General features: G+C 38.6%; 1 protein-coding gene across 1 annotated transcript; it reads left to right on the top strand.

Annotated features, from left to right (window-relative positions):
• Positions 1 to 493: 493 nt before the first annotated feature.
• pigu (phosphatidylinositol glycan anchor biosynthesis, class U) lies at positions 494 to 17,511 on the top strand. The gene is made up of 12 exons (XM_086150170.1): positions 494 to 653; positions 3,380 to 3,444; positions 3,648 to 3,707; positions 3,857 to 3,919; positions 4,708 to 4,817; positions 5,270 to 5,370; positions 5,710 to 5,807; positions 6,073 to 6,227; positions 6,673 to 6,816; positions 7,467 to 7,591; positions 8,103 to 8,245; positions 15,016 to 17,511. The coding sequence occupies exons 1-12, from the start codon at positions 524 to 526 to the stop codon at positions 15,127 to 15,129; spliced, it is 1,308 nt and encodes a 435-aa protein (XP_086006296.1). The 5' UTR covers positions 494 to 523; the 3' UTR covers positions 15,130 to 17,511.
• The last annotated feature ends 1,566 nt before the right edge of the window (positions 17,512 to 19,077 follow it).

The following is a 19,077-nucleotide window of genomic DNA, read 5'->3' as shown; positions in this document are numbered from 1 at the left end:
TATTTAATCTAATAAAAGTAATTAAAAACTATAGTAAAGTGTTTTCATGCATTTCTGTTTTCCCAAATTTCAACATGCATCAATAATTAAAGTCATCATGACGGAAAATTATGGGTTAATATTAAAACGAAAATGAAATTAGTGGACGTTGAAAGAGAACTTAATGGATTGTTGAGTGATTCCCAGCGGAAATATTGTCAGATGACTAAAACTAACTTTACAGAACTTCACGTCGTTTGTGTTTTGATCCAGCGCTGAAAGGGGTCGGGTATAAACAACATACAATATAAATGTTCCACTGTCTTCTTTTTAATTTAATCTAACCCTCAAGTCTGTTTTTTTCTCTGTGATATCCCAATTAGATTTACAGGGAGATATTCATAAAGAATAAATAATAAGAACACACTTACAAAAAGAAGAAGAAGAAAAAAAATCATTTTCTGCGTTTTGTTTACACCGCGACAGGACTTCAATACCCGTCGTACCTCACGCCGGGTGGAGCTGAGGCTGCTGCCTTGCCAAGATGGCGGCTCCTTTGACTCTGCTGTTGATTGTGGCTGTTACCGTCCGTGCGGTGATTTTCAGGTCCAGTTTGGCGGATTTAATCGCAGAGAGGGTGGAAGTGGTGTCTCCATTAACCGCCTGGAAGCGAGGTGAGTGAACTTTTAATGGCCTTTCTGTTCCCGTCCAGTCAGAAACGTCCCTCCGGTAGGCTCCTCTGTTGCAGATGTTAACCGACTGGTCCAGTCAAGTACCACGAGACATTAACGCCAAGGCTGATTTCAGTCAGCCGAAAGAAAAAAATGTTTATTGTTTATTTTATATACTTTTTAACCAGACATCGTCGTAATTTCTAAAGGGGGATCCTTGTTGTTCCGACTTGCTATCGGAGAGGCTTCCGAGAGGAAATACAGAGGTTTAAAACAGCTTTCATTTATTTATTCATCTATTTCTCGTGATTAATTTACAACTTAAAACATATTTACTTCTATTAAGTAATTTCATAGCTAGGTAACATACTGAATGTTTCCAATAGTTTCCTTTTGATGATTTGTGGCTGAAATCACAAAAGGCGAGGACTGTTGCAGTTGTATATTGTTGAACTCTTTACTTTTTAGTTGTATTTAAGTTTAAGAGGGAAATGCTCAACTTTGACAAAAACGCCAAAAGATGATGAATAGTACATCTGGCACAAGTATCTCTAAGGCCTCACAGGGGTTCTTCCTACTACAGCATATTTATGTACTGACACTTTAGATCTCTGTGTTTGCCAAAATGGCTATTGTCTTTTGAGAACAAGAAATGATATAAAAGGCAAAATGACAGTCTTAATTGTTCAGTGGAATTTCAGTCATTTTTCTTTTTTGACTTGTTCTTTATCATGATACTTCCTTTATCATTTAATTTGATGTAAGTTATTTTTAATATTAAAATTAATTGAATTTTTCCTGAACTGAGCCCGGACATTTGTCAGAACAGACATGACAGAAAGATTTTCTCCAGAGGTTTGAGGGCTAAATAGCCCCAATTGTCCTCAATGGTCAATAGAAAGATACAGGATGTGATGTCAGTCGCTTCCGGGTCCAATTTGTTGGACCAAACAAGGCTTGTTTCTCTCTTCATGTCCTTTACAAAAAAGAAATGGGGAAGGGCGGGGGTCAAAGATTTCTATGGGGGTTCTCTCAGTCTCTCGGTAATTCTTTAAAATTACGCAAGTAGTAAATTGCATCGTTTTTTTCTGCTTTGCTTTTTGTTTTTATTTTAATTCTGTTTTTTTCATAATATATTTTTGAATATTTTTATGTGAAAATATTTCAATACATAATGTAATCTCTTTATACAGCAGCTTTCAGGTGTTTGTTTAAAACACAATATAATGTAATGACCATGTTTGGCACAAATTAAAAGAAAAAAAAGTGTTTTCAGGTGAGCCCAGCTGCCATCAAATGACTCAGTTGTTAGGACTGAAGGCAGACTTCCTCTGGATATCACTCTTCATTCTCAGCATCTAACAAATGCTCCAGAACACCATGCTGTGTAGTTCAGTTGTGTCAGACTCATTTTCACTGAGGGCCTTATCAGCATAATGGTTGCCCTCGAAGGGCCACATGTAACGGTAATAGTAAAAATTTAACTACTCCTTAATGTTAAATAAGTCTTAATTTATTACTCGTTCAAATCTAAAATGTTACATGTGCATTCCCATTATTCTTGAAACAGCCTTCCATCTGCATCAACTTCTCTGTTCCTGGACATTTAGGGATCATTTGTATTTCTTAATTCCACTTGTTGAAAACCGCATTGATGTGGATACACTGTGATCTATTGGGGGGATGCCGTCACTTCATGGGTAGCATGTTCGGCATGAATTGGGGGAAATGTAGTTTATGGTCAATGCATGCTTTCACTTATTTATTTCAAGACAATCAGACATTTTGAGACGTTCTCACGGGCCACAGAAAATTACATGTCGGGCCACATTAGAGTTTGACACATGTGTTGTAGTTGATTCCAGTCCTTTTTTCCTAAGTTTGTCAGTGAATACTAATGTATAAATTGGCAGTTCAGCTGATGCTGCTGTTGCTGAGAACAATTTTACGAGGGGGAGTCTATGTATTGGTTAGTGCTGAATTATTGATTGGAATCTGGTTGTAGATTAGTGTGGCTAAATGGTGTGGACCTCTTCTTTTGTAACAATGCATTTTCCTTGGCAAATACAAAACAAATACAATTGTTTAATGGATGTGAATAAATGTCTAAACAATTTATCAACCCTTAATAAAATGGCTTATGGTAGCCTATGTGTTTAATGGTGGTATTTTTTAAATCAGTCCTAAGAATGCAGTCTTAAGAAGGAATCATTTATAATCAATGTCATCTACTGATCGGTGCATTCTTAAAAAGTGCTTGAAATTTTTAGTCCATTATTTTACAATTTTGGGAACTTGACCTGCTTATATCCTTAAAGAGAGAAATACCGAATCCTTTGGATCTTTGCAGATTTCAAGGTGCACAGCGTTGTCTTGTAAGGTGGCATTTCAAGATATCAACTTGAGCTCTTGGATGTATTAACAGCCAGCTTTCACTATTTCCTTTAACCTTATTTTGAGAGATCTCAAGGTTCCTTATAAAGTTAAAAGAAAGCCTTTATATCAGTATCAGATATCTTGAGGGAACTCTTGGATCCCATCAATGAGACAAAGGAGTCCAGCTCATCCCTCATTGTCCTGTTAGAGACAGCAATAGAGACACTTTTAAAATGTTTGTTTTTTGGATGGAGTTTGGTATTCAAATGCTTTAAATACTTGTGAAATTTGTTTCAGCTCTTTATTCAAGCAAATTAATGTAACGTGTGTGTGGGGGGGATGTTGCTTTGCAGTGGTTGAAGGCTTGGCCCTTTTGGATCTAGGAGTCTCACCATACTCTGGAGACATTTTCCATGAGGTGAGATAGTCATGCACACACGCATGAAAGAACATTTAAGTGCTACAATCCAGTCCCACTACAATTCAAAGCTTTTTCACACCCAAACACCAGAACAGTGGACAATGTCCTGCACATGCTAGTGTTTCACTTTTTTTTTAACAAAAAAAAAAACATGTTTGTGTTCCTGCTGCCAACCCTCCATGTTTCTTTTTCATCCTCAGACTCCTCTCATCATTTACCTCTTTCACTTTCTGGTAGACTATGCAGAGATAACCTTCATGGTAAGTACAAATGGATGGACTCTTAATAAAGGCTAGATTCTTGAATTTTTCAGGAAATACATTGGCGTCATTTTCATTTTGATAGGATGCTAACATCAACAAAACATTTTTCTACTGTTTTTACATTTCAATCTCTTTGCATGATTCAGGTGGCAGATGCCATCACCGCCGTGGCGCTGTACTTCGCCGTGCAGGACTACAACAAACAAGTGGTGAGAGAGAGCACTTTCTTCTCACCCCCATATGTTCTGCAAAGGTGTTATCAGGGTTTCTGCGGGTCATTAAAAAGCATTAAAAGTCATTGATTAGATTGTGCAAAAATTAAGGCCCTGAATAGCATTAAAAAGAATTCAATGTCTTTGGGCATTAAAAATTGAAATGCACTTGATGGGGAAAAAACTTTGTTATTCACAATTTATTTTGATTAGGCTATATAAACATTTAATTATATTGATTAATTTGATGATTGGTGATGATTGACCAGCAGAACCATTTAATTTGATATTGCTCAAGACCGGTGTTCTGATGGTGCTAAAATAAAAAAAAAATGCTAGTTGTGCACTAATAACATACACAAAGTTAAATCCATGTGATTCTTTACTTCCGTTGTCACTCAGAAGGTCATATGTACATATCTCCTACTGTGCAAAATCTATTCCAGATGTAAATGATTGAAATTGTTATAAATAAATGCAGTTGCACATGTGCATTAAATTTGTTTAAAGTGTCATCAAAAAGGGCATTAAAAAGCATTAAAAAAGATTAGCTGATACCTGCAGAAACCCTGGTAATAGAAAAGGGTGACATTTGGCTGGGTGCCATATAAGTCACATTTTATAAAGAGAAAATAGTCACTGAACACGATTTGGGTGGTAGATTTTGTGTGTTGAGTATGAAAAAACATATATGTTACTTGAAATTTAAGGGATTGTTAATTGAATAAAGTGGATTATTCTTTATTTTATTCTTGTAGTAACTGTGGTCTTACCCCCTTTTTCAGTCCCGGAAACAAAAATTTGCTCTGGAGGCGAAGCGTTACCCCTCTGACTGTCATGAGCTTGTCCAGAGCCCCAAAGAAATGTTCTACATCCCTCTGAAAGTGGCCATGTTGTAAGTAGCAGGAGTGTTATTAACCTCCATCCAGTTCCCTCTTGGACCAGTTCTGACAAAGGTGTCGAAAGCATAGATGACTCCCAACCACGATAGATATCAGACTGCATTTAACCTCCATATAGCATCATACAGTAAGAAAGTTTCAGAGATGTAGAGCAGAATTAACCCCATGATACCCAGAAGCCCCTCTGCTCCCTTCATATTAAAAGGTGTCACAGCCAGAAATAAAGCAGTAACAAACAATGTAGAAATGACAAGAAATCTGGAGGAAAGCAAACAAAAAAAGCAATAAAATGATGGTTGCTGTGAAAATGATTAAAAAGACAAACAAAACCCTCACAAACATATTGTAAAAAAATAACGTACATTTCCTCATTTTGAATATGAAGTACTAAATATTGATTTATTTAATTTTAATAAAATGTTGTGCTCTTTGTCCTCTACCCTAGTTACTTGTTAAACCCGTTTACCATCCTGTCCTGCGTTGCCAAGTCAACCTGCGGCCTGAACAATGCTGTCCTCTCCCTCTTCATCCTTACCACGATTAAAGGTAGATGTGTTTTTTAATTGTCACGAGAATCATGGCATTTGCCGTCTTCAAAAAGCCGCGACGATATCGGGAATGTGGTCTTCGACTGGATTTGCCACACTTCAGATGACGTGCAGCGCCCCCCTGGCCCCTTGGCCTAAATTACATGAAGGAAATAAGAGTACAATCTGTGTGGAACATCTTTAGTTGCACTGACTGTCAGGAGTTGTTTGACTTCATGCAGACAGCCTTCTCTGCAGTAATGACAGCTTAAAGTATCCATGCTTCGCCCTCTGCTTCCCCCCCCTGCCGCACTGTGAAGGGTGACTATTTAAAATCATTGTTGTTCTGTTATTTCAGGAAACGTTTTACTGAGTGCAGTATTTCTAGCCTTGGCCACTTATCAGTCCATCTACCCCCTGACTCTGTGTGCTGCAGCCCTGCTGTATCTTTTGCAGGTAGGAGGTCTATTTAATTGTTATTATTATGAAGAAGTTTTTAAAAGAAACAAAAATAGGTCCCTGGAAATGACATTGGTTACAATAAACCAAGGCATTTTAAGAATAATACATACATAAGCTCGGAGTGAAAAAAAAAAGCAACCAGAGAAATTATGACAATAAATATTTTTCCGTTGACAAGGTCGTATTAGCTCTCAAAGGAAATGACTACCGGTATTTCCGGTTTCTCTTGGAGTGCCTTGTAAAGTGTGTGTCCCTGCAGCATCAGTATATCCCGGTGAACCCGTGGCGGAGCAGCTTCTGGTGGTTCCTGGCTCAGTATACCTTCATGTATCTGGGCAGCCTGTTGGTCATCGTCTGCCTCTCCTTCTTCCTGTTGGGATCCTGGGACTTCATGCCCTCCGTCTACGGCTTCATGTGAGCTCCTCCTCTGGTTCCATCTCAGTACTGATGCCACACAAAATGGATGCGGCACCACCGCTTTGGCAGTCAAGATATAAATGCATTTTTTCTTTGTCTGTGTTTTATTTTTCCCTATTAGTTGATCATTTTGGTTAAAAAACTTGTTTGTTTATTCTATATTTTCACCTATCGGGTAAATTGACAAAAAGCTGCGAGAAATGACGGAAAATCTGTTTTTTGCATTTTTTTTTACCAACGTACAGAACCATTCGGCTTCTCTTTCAAAAATTATTGTGCAGTTGTGCAGCACATTTTTCTCCATTCAAAACATTTTAAAAAAGACTTGTGAAAATTGGAAAGACAGTTGACATTTAATCAAAATGAACGAATTAAGTAGAAATGATAGAAAGAAAAAATCGATGTTAATGTTTTTCACGTTGATCGGGTATGTGTTCTGCAGCCTCTCCGTTCCAGATTTGACCCCGAATATTGGCCTCTTCTGGTACTTCTTCGCTGAGATGTTCGAGCACTTCCGCCTCTTCTTCCTCTGCGTCTTTCAGATCAACGTGTTCTTCTACACTGTCCCACTCTCCATCAAACTCAAGTAGGTCCTCAGCAATTTTCCTCCTCCTCCTCCTCCCCAAGCCAAGGATATTCTGCATTTCTTTCATATCATTTTGCCTTTTTTTCTTTAGTTTCATGGAAAAAAAGTCCAACAGAACAGTCGAATACTCGCAAAACAAAATCATTTTTTTTAATACATATTCTCTACTCGTACGTATATATTAGATTACAATTCTCACAGAAATTTGTTAAGAGTAACTGAAAAATTGGCAAGAAAAGGATTAACATTAGCAGGTGAGAATTTGTTGGAAAATAGCCTCGATTCATGATTTAAAAGTGAGAATGTTGGGTTGCTTCAATCGTCATTATTGTTAATGTTTTTATTTTCAGCAGAACAATCATGAGAGATGTAAGGAAAGTACGTCAGGGGTGTAATTCACTGTCAACCCACTAGAGGGCACATTACTAGATTTTTGTTTTCATGGCTCTATTTAGAATTTCATTTAATAATTCAGAGCACCAGACTGACTTTTTATTTCCTTTTTCATTCATGATGTCCAACTTCTCCAAAAACCAAGGTTTCTTTCTCCTCAGGATTGTGTCACTTCTTTAATATCACTCCTTATTTTCTGGTGGTTGAGATAAACTCAGAAAGTAGCTCGCTAAGTAAACTTCTCTATCCTATTCCAGGGAGCATCCGGTGTTTCTGATATTCATGCAGCTGGCGGTGATCTCCATCTTTAAGTCGTACCCCACAGTGGGAGACATTGCCCTCTACATGGCCTTCTTGCCTGTATGGAGTCACCTGCACCACTGTGAGTGCAGCAGCATGATGCTTCATCAGACTGTGTCATGTCTGATTATGTGTTGTGTGAAAACTGGAAAAATACCGTTTTAACTGCTTTCACATGTGGCGTTATTAACATAGAGTACACATTCACCCAAAATTCATGGTTCTTCAAGTATTTGCTGGTTTCATCAGTGCCGTCCTTTCATTGGTCACATGATAACTGACCTCATCCGATTCGCCCACTCAGGAACACAGAATTTGATTTCTTTCATAGGTTTTGCTGACTGTATTTTGATTGAAGTTAACCTCTTCAGTCTTTATCTAATTAATGTAAGCTTCTTTTCTTGTAGCAAATGTTAGTTCTGAATTTCTAAAACTTTGCTGTAATGAAATTTAACTTCTAAAGCGATACGGTGTGATGAATATATTGCAACTGTCTGAAAAACTGGTACATGTAAATTTTCTGTTAAATTGAACAAACAGAAGATTTGCTTCCTACCAGTGTTGTCATTGAAACCTCTGTCTGTCCCCTTTAGTCTTGAGAAACATCTTCCTGGTGTCGTGTGTCCTGCTCGCCTGCTCCGCTCTCTTCCCCGTCCTCTGGCACCTCTGGATCTACGCCGGAAGCGCAAACTCCAACTTCTACTACGCCATCACACTGCTCTTCAATGTGGCCCAGGTGAGGAAGTTCCACCTGCTCAGAATTGTCCTGTACTGTAGAACCCCGTCTTACAAATGTCCCTAATCACAAATAAATTGGCTCACGAACAGAGTTTTCACCCAAATTTTGAATCGACTTCTGAACAAGTCTCAGTGCTAACAAACAAACTAACAAGCTTTCTGCGTTGTGGCATTGAAGTGTTTACATTGCTCATCATTCTCTCTTATGATTTTTTGTGCTTTAGGTACTCTAAAAGAATATGATGCATATAAGATAAAGTTTATTGATCCCCCCATGGGGGAAATTCCTCTGTCACAGCAGCAACAGTTATAATGTCAAAAATAAATATGAACATAAATATAAATAGACAGTTATAAGAAAGAAGATATCAAGACATCCACGAATAAAAAGACAGCAGGGAGAACAACAACAGCAACAACATCAGGGATAGTAATGAACAACATAATGGAACAGTAAGGGTGAAAAATAGACAACCAGAACTATACGACAATATAAATAGAGTGACAATAGCAATGACAAGAATAAAATAAATAAACAAAAATAGGCAGAATGCGTGCAGGCTAGGATCAACAAGGATGAGAAAGACAGCAGAATTAGGGCATGACGTGTGAATTGGGTGAGGTAGTGAGGTTGTGGAAGCAGCACAGATACACCTCAGGCCAGTCAGAATCGTGTGCCGTCCAGACTGCTGTTATACAGTCTGATGGCCGTGGGCACAAAGGAGCATCTAAAGCGTTCAGTTCCCAGTGCGCAGGGGTGGGATGAACGGTTGACTGAAGGAGTTGAACATCAGCCACAACTCGTCATGCAGGGGGTGGGAAGGATTATCCAGGATAGATCCCAGTTTGTCCTTCACCCTCCCCACTGCCACTGATTGAAGATGGTCCAGGTTCAGTCCCACCACCAAGCAGGCTCTTCACACTGTCTTGTTGAGCCTGTTGACCTCACCAGTCCTGGCACGGCCCCACCAGCATGCTGTAGCGAAAAAGAGTGCGCTGGCTCCCATAGACCAGTAGAAGGTCTTTAGGGGCCCGCTACAGACGCCAAACAGCCTCAGTCTCCACAGGAAAAATATCCTGCTCTGCCGGTTTCTGTAGTGTGCATCATTCTGTAGAGTTGTTGCCAACGGCTCAGAATATATTCTGGCAATTTTCTAAAGCCATTATCTTAATTTGTTAGCGGTAAAGGCCTTCATAAGTCCAATGTTTGTTAGCGATGAGAGCAGTTTGGGTAGCTGAAAGGCTGACTGTATTTTATTCAAAATTTTTAGTATGGTTTTTGTCCAGGCCGCCATTACTTTTATAGGGACTTTAAGAAAGGGTAAGATTTCCAGGGGCTCTTTGCACCTGCCTTTCTCAATGTTAAGCCACCATGAGGATGTATCATTCTGGCTCCATGCAATCGTTGGCCAGAATGCAGGCCAGAAATAATATTTCAGGTTTGGAAGTTTAGGACTTCCATCTGACATGGGTGATTGTAAGTTTTAAGTCTTATTTTGGGTGCTTATTTTGCCAGACACATTTTGATAATTTATTATGGTAATCAAAAGTTGGTTTAGGAATTTACACAGGTATCATCGGAATAAATAAAGCAACCTGGGCAGGACATTCATGTGGATACTTTCTACTCGACCTAGTAGGGAGAGTGGGAGCAAGGACCATGTTTCCAGGTCACTACTATCCCTCCATTGTCTGCCACTTATGCTGAATTATTTTAGTGTAGTTTACATAATAGAGGTTAGTTAAAGATGGGGTAATGTAAATGCCAAGATATATAATGTCTTATTTGGGCCATCTGAATCTCCTCTGCACCATAACTGCTTCGGAACCAGATCATTTATATCTATAGCCTCTGTTTTATCTACATTTACCTTATATCCAGAACAATACCCACAACTGCATATAAGCTCCTTTAGATATGGGATTGTTGAGCTGGGTTCTGTTAAATATAATAAGACATAATATGCGTGCAAAAAATTTTTTTGTTCTTCATTATTTATTATAATTCCTTTTATGTAATTGTCATCTCTAAGGAGTTGGGCCAGCGGGTCTATGCAAACAGGGGGGTGATGAAGAGCAACCTTGTCTGCATCCCTGTTCTAGTGTAAATCTCTCTTATCTGTATCCATTAACCTTAACTGCTTGTTGGGATGAATAGTGTTTGAATCCAATTTTTGAAATGAGGACCAAATTGAAATCATTTTAATGTTTGAAGTAGATATCGTCATGATACCCGATCAAATGCTTGTTGTGCATCTATAGATACGATTATTGACTCTAATTTCTTATCTTTTTGATGAGGTACCAATTTAATAGGTGTCGTATCTTATCTCCATAAGACCTTCTTGACATAAACTCTTTTTGGTCAGGCTGTATAATTTGGGTAATTATCTTATTTACCCTTGTAGCTAGAATTGCAGTTAGTAAACTCAAGTCTTTGTTAGTAATAATATTGGCATACTTGAGTGGCATTCAGTAGAGTCTTTACCCTCCTTATGAATTTCAACTATTGTTGCGTCAGTCTAGGGCATATCTGTATGCATTTAGTAACGGGGCGCTAGCAGTTCTTTAAGAATTTTATAAAATTCATTGACATATCTATCTAGACCTGGACTTTAGTTATTCTTAAGAGATTAAATCACTTGCTCAGTGTCCAATTTCCCAATCTGCTTATCTAACTCTTTAGCTGTTGAGTCTGTAAGTTCAGTTAGTTTTATGCTTTTTAAGTACTCTGCGAGTTTTGCATCAACACTGCATGTGTCTGCATTCTTATACAATGATTTGTAAAACCCTGCAATCACCTCTGCTATTTCATTTGATTTTGTGGCAATATTTACTTGTGAGGAGTATTTGCTTTGAGAATGCTAATAGAGAAGTACAGGGACAGAGGGAGAGAGCTGCATTGCGCTTTTGTAGACCTAGAAAAAGCATGACAGGGTGCCAAGAGAGGAACTTTGGTATTGTATGAGGAAATATGTCGTAGCAGAGAAGTATGTTAGACTGGTGCAGGACGTATTCTAGCTGTGAGACAGTGGTGAGGTGTGCTGTAGGAGTAACATAAGAGAAGTTCAAGGTGGAGGTGGGACTCCATTGGGGATCAGCTTCGAGCCCCTTCTTGTTTGCAGTGGTGATGGACAGGCTGACAGATGAGGTGAGACAGGAATCTCCATGGACCATGATGTTTGCAGATGACATTGTGATCTGTATTGAGAGCAGGGGACAGGTTGCGGAAAATGTGGAGGGGTGGAGGTATGCGCTGGAAAGGAGAAGAATGGAAGTTATTTGCAGTAAGGTAGAGCACATATGTGTGAATTAGAGGAACCCGGATGGAATGATGAGGCCACAAGGAGTGGACACCAAGATGTTGGAGGATTTCAGGTACTTGGGGTCAACAGTCCAGAGCAGCGGAGAGTGTGGAAAAGAGGTGGAGACAGGTTCAAGCAGGTTGGAATGGGTGAAAAAAGTGTCACGGGTACTATGCGATGGAAAACTATCAGCCAGAATGAAAGGAAAGGTGTACAAGACAGTGGTGAGACCAGCGATGCTGTATGGCCCAGAAACAGTTACAATAATGAAAAGACAGGATGCAGAGCTAGAGGTCGTAGAGATGAGGTTCTCTTTGGGAGTGACAAGGATGGATAGGATCAGGAATGAGTCTATCAGAGAAACAACACGTTTGATGTTTTTGAGAGAAGGTCAGAGAAGCCAGACTGAGATGGTTTGGTCATGTACAGAGGAGGGATAGTGAATATTTTGGTAGATGGATGCTGGAATTGGAGGTCTTGAGGAAGACAGAAGAGAAGATTTATGGACGTACTTAGAGAGGATATGAAGGTAGTTAGTGTGAGAGAGGAGGATACAGAGAATGGGGTTAGATGGTCGATTTGCTGTGAAAGGAAAAGCCTGAAGGAAAAAGCCAAAAGGAGAAGAATTTTAATTTCATAAAAAAATGTGCTTTCTGTCTGAATGCTAACAGTTTGCTCGCCCAGTTTCCATAGTCATAATATTTTTGGTTAGTAAATCTTGAACTTCCCTCAATCTGGTCTGATATTAAGCTGTTCAGTTGTCTGCGAGTTGTATTTGAATCATTTGTGACCTTAATTGTTGCAGATTTTTTGTGTTCATGTTCTAACTCTTTTATTTTATTCTTGTTGAAATCTTCTTGCTGTGGCAACTGGACTTGAATTTCTGCACTTGAAGATGTTTTTCAGCTCTAATGACCTGTAGGGAGTTTCTGAATATGATATTTGGATGCGGGATGAAACATCTTCAAGTGAAGAAATTCATGTCCCGTTGCCACAACAAGATTTTGACAAGAATTCACCCTGACTTGGATGACTGAGAACCTCCACAGACATCTTTTATTTTATCTTCCAATACTCGCTGTTTGGTCTTCCTCTCTCTTTTCCTTGCCGTTGTAAATTAAATACAGCCTCTGATATACTCTTTAGCACAGTCTCACAGTATCAGGGGATTTGTTTCCGGTGAGGTATTGGCATCGTAATACTATTTTAATTCTTTTGCGATGAACGAGATAAATTGTTTATCATTAAGAAAAATCGATTAAGCCTCCATTGTTTAGTTGTTGATCTTTGTCCTATATCTCATTTCAGCAGTACAGGTGCATGATCAGAAATAGTGATAAGCAGTATCTCAATGTCTATTATCCTACCTTTGGAGTAAAGAAAGAATCTATCCTAGAATATGATGCATGCCTGCTTGATTAATGGTAAAATCCCTTTTTCTTAGAAATGTACTTCTCCATATGTCTACAATGCCTGCTTCTGTAGTTTGGTATCTGAGCATTTTACTCCATCTAGGTAGAGGGGTTTCAGAGGGTGGCTGTCTATCCATTTGCTGGGACATTACGCTGTCGGCTGATGGGGGGCTAAGATTATCATCAACAAACATTACAGACATTAGTTGTGGCCTAGTCCCTAGCTGACAAAAAAATAACAAAAGTGCACTGCCTTGATTGACGTTAAGTATGCTGAGACAAAGAAATAGAAATTAAATAAAAAGAAAGTAGTCATCATTCTGGCTCCTGCAGAAGCAACTTATGAAGTCTCTATCAAATCAAACAGCTACTTATTGTCACGTGGATTCTACTTTGTTCACAAAACTTAACATCGAGAGACAATTATATCTCCTCTCGTAATACTTACTATAGAAATGAACATAACTAATAATAAGGGTGGCTTGGAGAGTATATTAGATTAGCTTATTTTAATAATGAAAAATAATTTGGTCCTCCTCGTGTCCCATCATGTGATTTCACCTATGAACCGGGATTGATACATACCAATAAAAGAACGTAATGGTGATAACTTGAAATACAAAAGTCTACAGTCATTATCACTACCAGTTCTTCTATTTTTGTTTTGTTTGTCTATATGGGTAAGGATACACTTAGCTTTTCAGCTTTGTCTATTTGGGTCTTCTGGGAGAAAGGTATTGACATACTCTATATTTTTTGGGGGGTCCACACCTTCCTTCTTCTCACGCTGAAATAAGACCCGGAGTCTAGCTGGGTAGAGGAGACTGTTGCAGATTTTTTTCCGACCTCGTAGTGCTTTTCATACATGTGTAAATGCAGCTCTTGCCTTAGCTACACTGGTGGTGTAGTTTGGGAATATGCCAATCTTTTGTCTGTTGTAGGTCAGTGGGGCTCCGTCCCGGGCTTTCCGCAGGATTTCCGCAGTGTCTCTGTCGTAGTGCAATATCACGATGATCAACCTCGGTTTCTCCTGATCTCCTGGGTTCCTGGTAGCAAGCACACGGTGTGAACGATCCAACTTTACGTCCCAGTCCAGCTGTAGGACTTTACTGATAACTTTGGCAACCTCTTTGGGAAAGCTGGTGTTCAGTTGCTCTACTACTTCAGCTATCCTGACATTGCTCCGTCTTATCGTCCCTTCCATGTCCTTGCAGCACTCTCTGAGGGTTGACGCCTGATTTTGAAGGCTGGTAACTGTGGCTCGTAGCAAGTTTATCTTGCCGGACCATGTTGACAATCCCCCTTTCATATCACGTATGTTTGCCTTCATGTGGTCGACTTCTGCCCGGATAGCTTTCGCATTATTGCCAACTTCAAATCTCATTCTTTGCAGTTCCGTTTTATGTACCCTGGAGTCCTCTGACAGTGCACTTATAAGTTTGTCTATTATGATGATCCCCCCTCTCAAGGAGGATAAGATTTCTGCTTTAATATCTTCAATTGCCATACCTGGGCTTTCGGTCCCGGTAGGAGGGAGCTGGTCCGGCACGTCAGGTGTGGCGCTACACTGCTTTGTTGTTCTTGTAGAGTGTTAGCTATGCTGCTACACTTATATTTTGAGCTTTTCTGCCATTCCAATCGACACTATGCACAGTTCATTAGTTCATCTTCTTGTATTATCTTTTGTGAACTATTGGGCTGGTTTTCATGTATATGTAGCTGTTTTCCTGAATAAGTGTCATTGGCTCCGCAGGGTCTCTGGAAAATGTGACCTACTCCATGTCCTGCTCACCCATAAAGTTTACAAAGTGTGCAGTATGTTTTTTTGGAGCTCAAGAACGGATCAATTGGAATTACATTGATTTTAAAGAGAAACAGTAATTTGATCCCCTAACAAGAAAGAATTAAATTCGTAAGGCGAGGTTCTACTGTGCCTTGGTGTGCAACAGTGCCCCCTGGAGCAGGGCTTTGAAAATGTGGAAAACCTTAGAATGAGTCGGCTGTTGCTTTGCCTCACCAGTCTCTCTCCTGCTGCCGTTTCCTTCCCTCAGATCCTGCTGGTGTCGGACTATTTCTACGCCTTCTTGAGGAGGGAGCACCACCTCACATACGGACTCTACCTAAAGAGGAAAGACGGCTCCGAAGCCACATTACTACTGAAGTGAAAGGCACTCGCACCTGCCTGTCTGCACACACTCGTGCACAAAGGACCGGCTCGGAGCCGCAGAACTGTGAGCCTCTCGCCTCTCCCCGGAGACAACAATCTGAGGGGTGTGAAGAGTTTTAAGGGCTGGTCCAGGGACCACTGAGCAGCATGCAGACACACACATACATGTAGGAACTATGCTTGGTACCATGAAACACACTGACGATGAAACGCTGACGGACACATTCAGATGTTTGATGACGAAGTTTGACAGTCACTCAACTTCAGAATCCTTCTCTACTCTGTCGGAGGGCTCTTATTTTAAAACCTCACCTCACCCAGAGCAGGCGCTCTCACCGCGAGGCTTTCATTCTCCCCGTAGCGCATCTGGAAGACTTTTATTGTGAAGGTCAGTTTATTACTCTACAGCAGCTCAATCCTGGACTTTTTTTTTTAATTTTTTTTTATTTTCAAAGAACCATTTTCCTCGTGGATTCACATCAGCTGCAACTGCACCCACCCAGAGGCTTTTACTTTGAAGTATGTTCCTCCACCTTTGTTTTATTTTTTGCTGACAGTAAGGTTTAAAATGATCTTCGTTTCTTGGGGGAAAAGGGACAGAAAACTGGGTAACAACGGCTCATATCCTCTCCTCTCTCTTTTTACATTCCATCACTTTCTGATGGATTAATATACTCATATTGACTTGGTCTAAATGAAAACCGGTCAGTTACTCATACTAATGTCATCAAGGCAAGATACTCTGTTGCAGAAATCTATTATCATAATTTCTATTTTGCAATAATAATAATAATTTAAAGCAAATACCAGCTTTTCAACTTGTCACTAACTCAATGACAGTTATTTGGCTCCTTTCTCAGTGCGATTTTTTCTAACATGTGACAGCACAGAAACATCCGCTTTTGCCCCAAAAGAGGTACAACCAGTCGTTTTAAACATGTGGTAAAACAAACAACAAAAGCCTGTGGTTGACTTTAAAAAGTGCGCTTGATACTGTGTTTCTACTAGAAATTTCCTCCCATTTGGGTTTCGAAAAAAAAACCAACTTGCGGGCTGTTTCAGGATGACCCAGTGGCCTAAACAGAAGCCGGTTGAAGTGGAGTATGATTTCCCTTCAGGAGTTTGAAGAGGAGAAATTTATCCATGCAACCCTTTCTTAAACTCAACTGTGAAGCCATAAAGCATTTGGACTATTTTTTTTTTTTAATCTGCATGCATTAAGTTATTAAACAGGGCCATCAGGTTTGAGAAAACAGACATTTGTTTTTGCTTTTTATTTTTTCCTCCTCCAAAACATAGACACATTTAAAGACAGTTAAAAAAGTGAGAGTGAAATACAAACAGGTAAATACATAGGTAACTCACACTGATTTTACAATAGTTTTCTCTGACAAATGAGGGAGTTTAAGTTTCATTTATATGAAATAAAATTAAAAAAAACACTGACTTTCAAAAGATTGAATTTTAAACATGATCAATAGCGTATTTGTCATTTTTATCAAACTTCCATTTTTTCCCTGAGATTTTCTAGAGGCTAATCGAGTAATTTTTAAGTGATTTGGGTTTTTTTTTCCCATTGTCACTCTTTTGTTGTCCTGTTAACATGCACTACTTGTTATGGCCACTTGGAGGTTCAGTGAGCCAGTTCAGAATCTCAGCCAGTGCTTTAACCTATTACGATATCAGAACTCCCATCTTGATTTCAGCTACATTCCGCTCAAACCGGGAATCTGGTGGAATTGAAGGCTGTAATCATTATTTTTAGTATAAATTAACAATCAGAAAATACTGTCTTCTGTTTCTTTGAAATAACAAGGGTTAATTTATCAAAGATTTCTTTTACAAACCTGAAAAAGGGCCTAAGAAGCATTGGGACACTGCTGACTTTGTAATATATAAGTTTGAAAAGTGCATGGATGAATATTGAAGTAATAACCAAATGAATAGATAAAATACCAGACATATTATTTGAAATCTTTCAATTTGTCAGCTGGTTCACAGATGAATTGGGTCTCATTAACTGACACAACAAAGCTCAGCTTTCATTCAGTTCCTTTATAACAGTGATTATGAATATGATTTTTTTTTAAGGATTTATTAGATTTAATGTCAACCTCTTGTTCTTGCAAAAGGTAAACGGTGGCTATTTTTGATACCAATGAGTTGAAGGTGATTTGTGATATTTATTCAATGTACTGAAAATTTTGCAGAGAGATTTATTGTATTGGTTGTTTTTTTTGTTTTTTTTTAAGGTGGGTGAAATTAAGGAGGAGGTCTTTATGTTGCTTTTGATACTGTCAATGAATGTGTTTATTACGGATATTAAAATCCCATGGTTGGAAGTGTCCCATGATTATTAAAATGCAAGGTAATGGTTAAATCTTCTGTGGGTCTTTTTTGTTTGAGTTATCACTTGTGTATCCAGGTAAAGTTGAAATATAAAGTGCATTTACAACATCTGCAACATTTCCCTCAACATTTAAACCATTCAGAATTCATACAATTCTTAAATTATGGTAGAACTTTGCTGAGATTTTAATAGATTATTGTGATGTCATCTGCTCTGTGGGAGTCACTTGCTGTATTTTGAAAGAAATGCAAAATGTCCATATCGTTGCAGTTAGTTACTCGTACTGTCATCATGGGAAAATACTCTAGCAGAATCTGCTGTTATCATCATATCTATTTTGCAATAAAAATAATTTAAAGCAGTTAGTTGTTTTTCAGTTTTCACTAACTCGATGACAGTAATATTTACAAAAAGAAACAGAACAAAAATCAAACTGTAGAATTAAGTATTTATATGAATGGAGAGTAATTATGGCAACTGACCTGGCAGGTCTAATGTTTATGTCTCTGGGTCAGAGAGAGACGGTACAATATTTACTCATCTTTACTCGATTCAAATTTTCAATCGTGTGACATCACAACACCAGGTTAATATTGCCCTTTTCCCTGAAACAGTTAGAACCAGGATTGTGTTAAACATGTGGTTAAACAAACAACAAAACCCTCAGGCTGATATTAAAAATGTGCGCTTGACACTATGTTTTTAGCAGAAATGTCCTCCTAATGGGGCTTTGAAAAACACTTGCAATACATTTGAAATATGCCAAAGTACATAATACAGAAGTGACCATGCAATGGAGTGTAATTACATAGTGCGCTGTTTCAAAATGATAATTCAAACAGTGACCTAAACGGCAGGGAGTTGAAGTGGAATGTGATTTCTGAGGCCCTTCAGTCTTCAATAAATTAAATCTCTCAGCAAAGTTTTCCGTGCATTGAAAAAATATCATAAATCAACTTAAATTCACTGGTATCAAAAATGGCCATGTTTAACCTTTTCCAAGTAATAAATAATATAAAGAAATAATATTTACATGTGTATATGAATTATATATATATATATATATATATATATATGTTTCATAATATTTATAATTACCGCTCATTACTTTTATCAGACATAATAAAAAAAAACTGTAAAGTTTAAATTTTCAAAGATATTCCCAATATTTGAAGTGTATATCTAAGTATTTTATGTATTCAATGCACACTTTTTCAAAATTTAAAACAAGTCAATAAATAAAAATGAGGTGAGGAGGGATACAGACAATATATATATATATATATATATATATATATTTTTTTTTTTTAATTTATATTTATATTTATATTTATATGATACGGATTCATATGCGGCCCAGACTTTCCCGGCAAAAAAACCCTCTCCAACTCCGCCCAGCGCAACGCTCATAGGAGGTGCGTTTGTTTCTCTCACCGTCAATGTCGCTGAGGTTCAGGTCCGTCACCGCCTCGCCTTCCGGACAGTCACGGGATATTGAATGGAGCACTCCTCTTCCTGCTCATTAAGAAACCTGGCCAATAAGCTGCTGTGACGTAATTGCAGCCATTGAATATTCATTATTTTTCGCGGGCTTTC

This window comes from Fistularia commersonii, chromosome 7 (genome assembly GCF_037954325.1).
Source record: "Fistularia commersonii isolate RoL2024-O1a breed Wild chromosome 7, RoL_Fcom_v1.0, whole genome shotgun sequence".
Taxonomy (NCBI): Eukaryota; Metazoa; Chordata; class Actinopteri; order Syngnathiformes; family Fistulariidae; genus Fistularia; species Fistularia commersonii.
Note: the sequence above shows the minus strand (reverse complement) of the source record. Positions and strands in the feature narration are given on the sequence as shown.

Bases quoted from the DNA above. Each gene is read 5' to 3' on its own strand.
- pigu (XM_086150170.1), top strand. From the start codon at position 524: ATGGCGGCTCCTTTGACTCTGCTGTTGATTGTGGCTGTTACCGTCCGT. The intron at 3,445-3,647 runs GTGAGATAGTCA...TTTCATCCTCAG, and splicing joins CTGGAGACATTTTCCATGAG to ACTCCTCTCATCATTTACCT. The intron at 3,708-3,856 runs GTAAGTACAAAT...TGCATGATTCAG, and splicing joins ATGCAGAGATAACCTTCATG to GTGGCAGATGCCATCACCGC.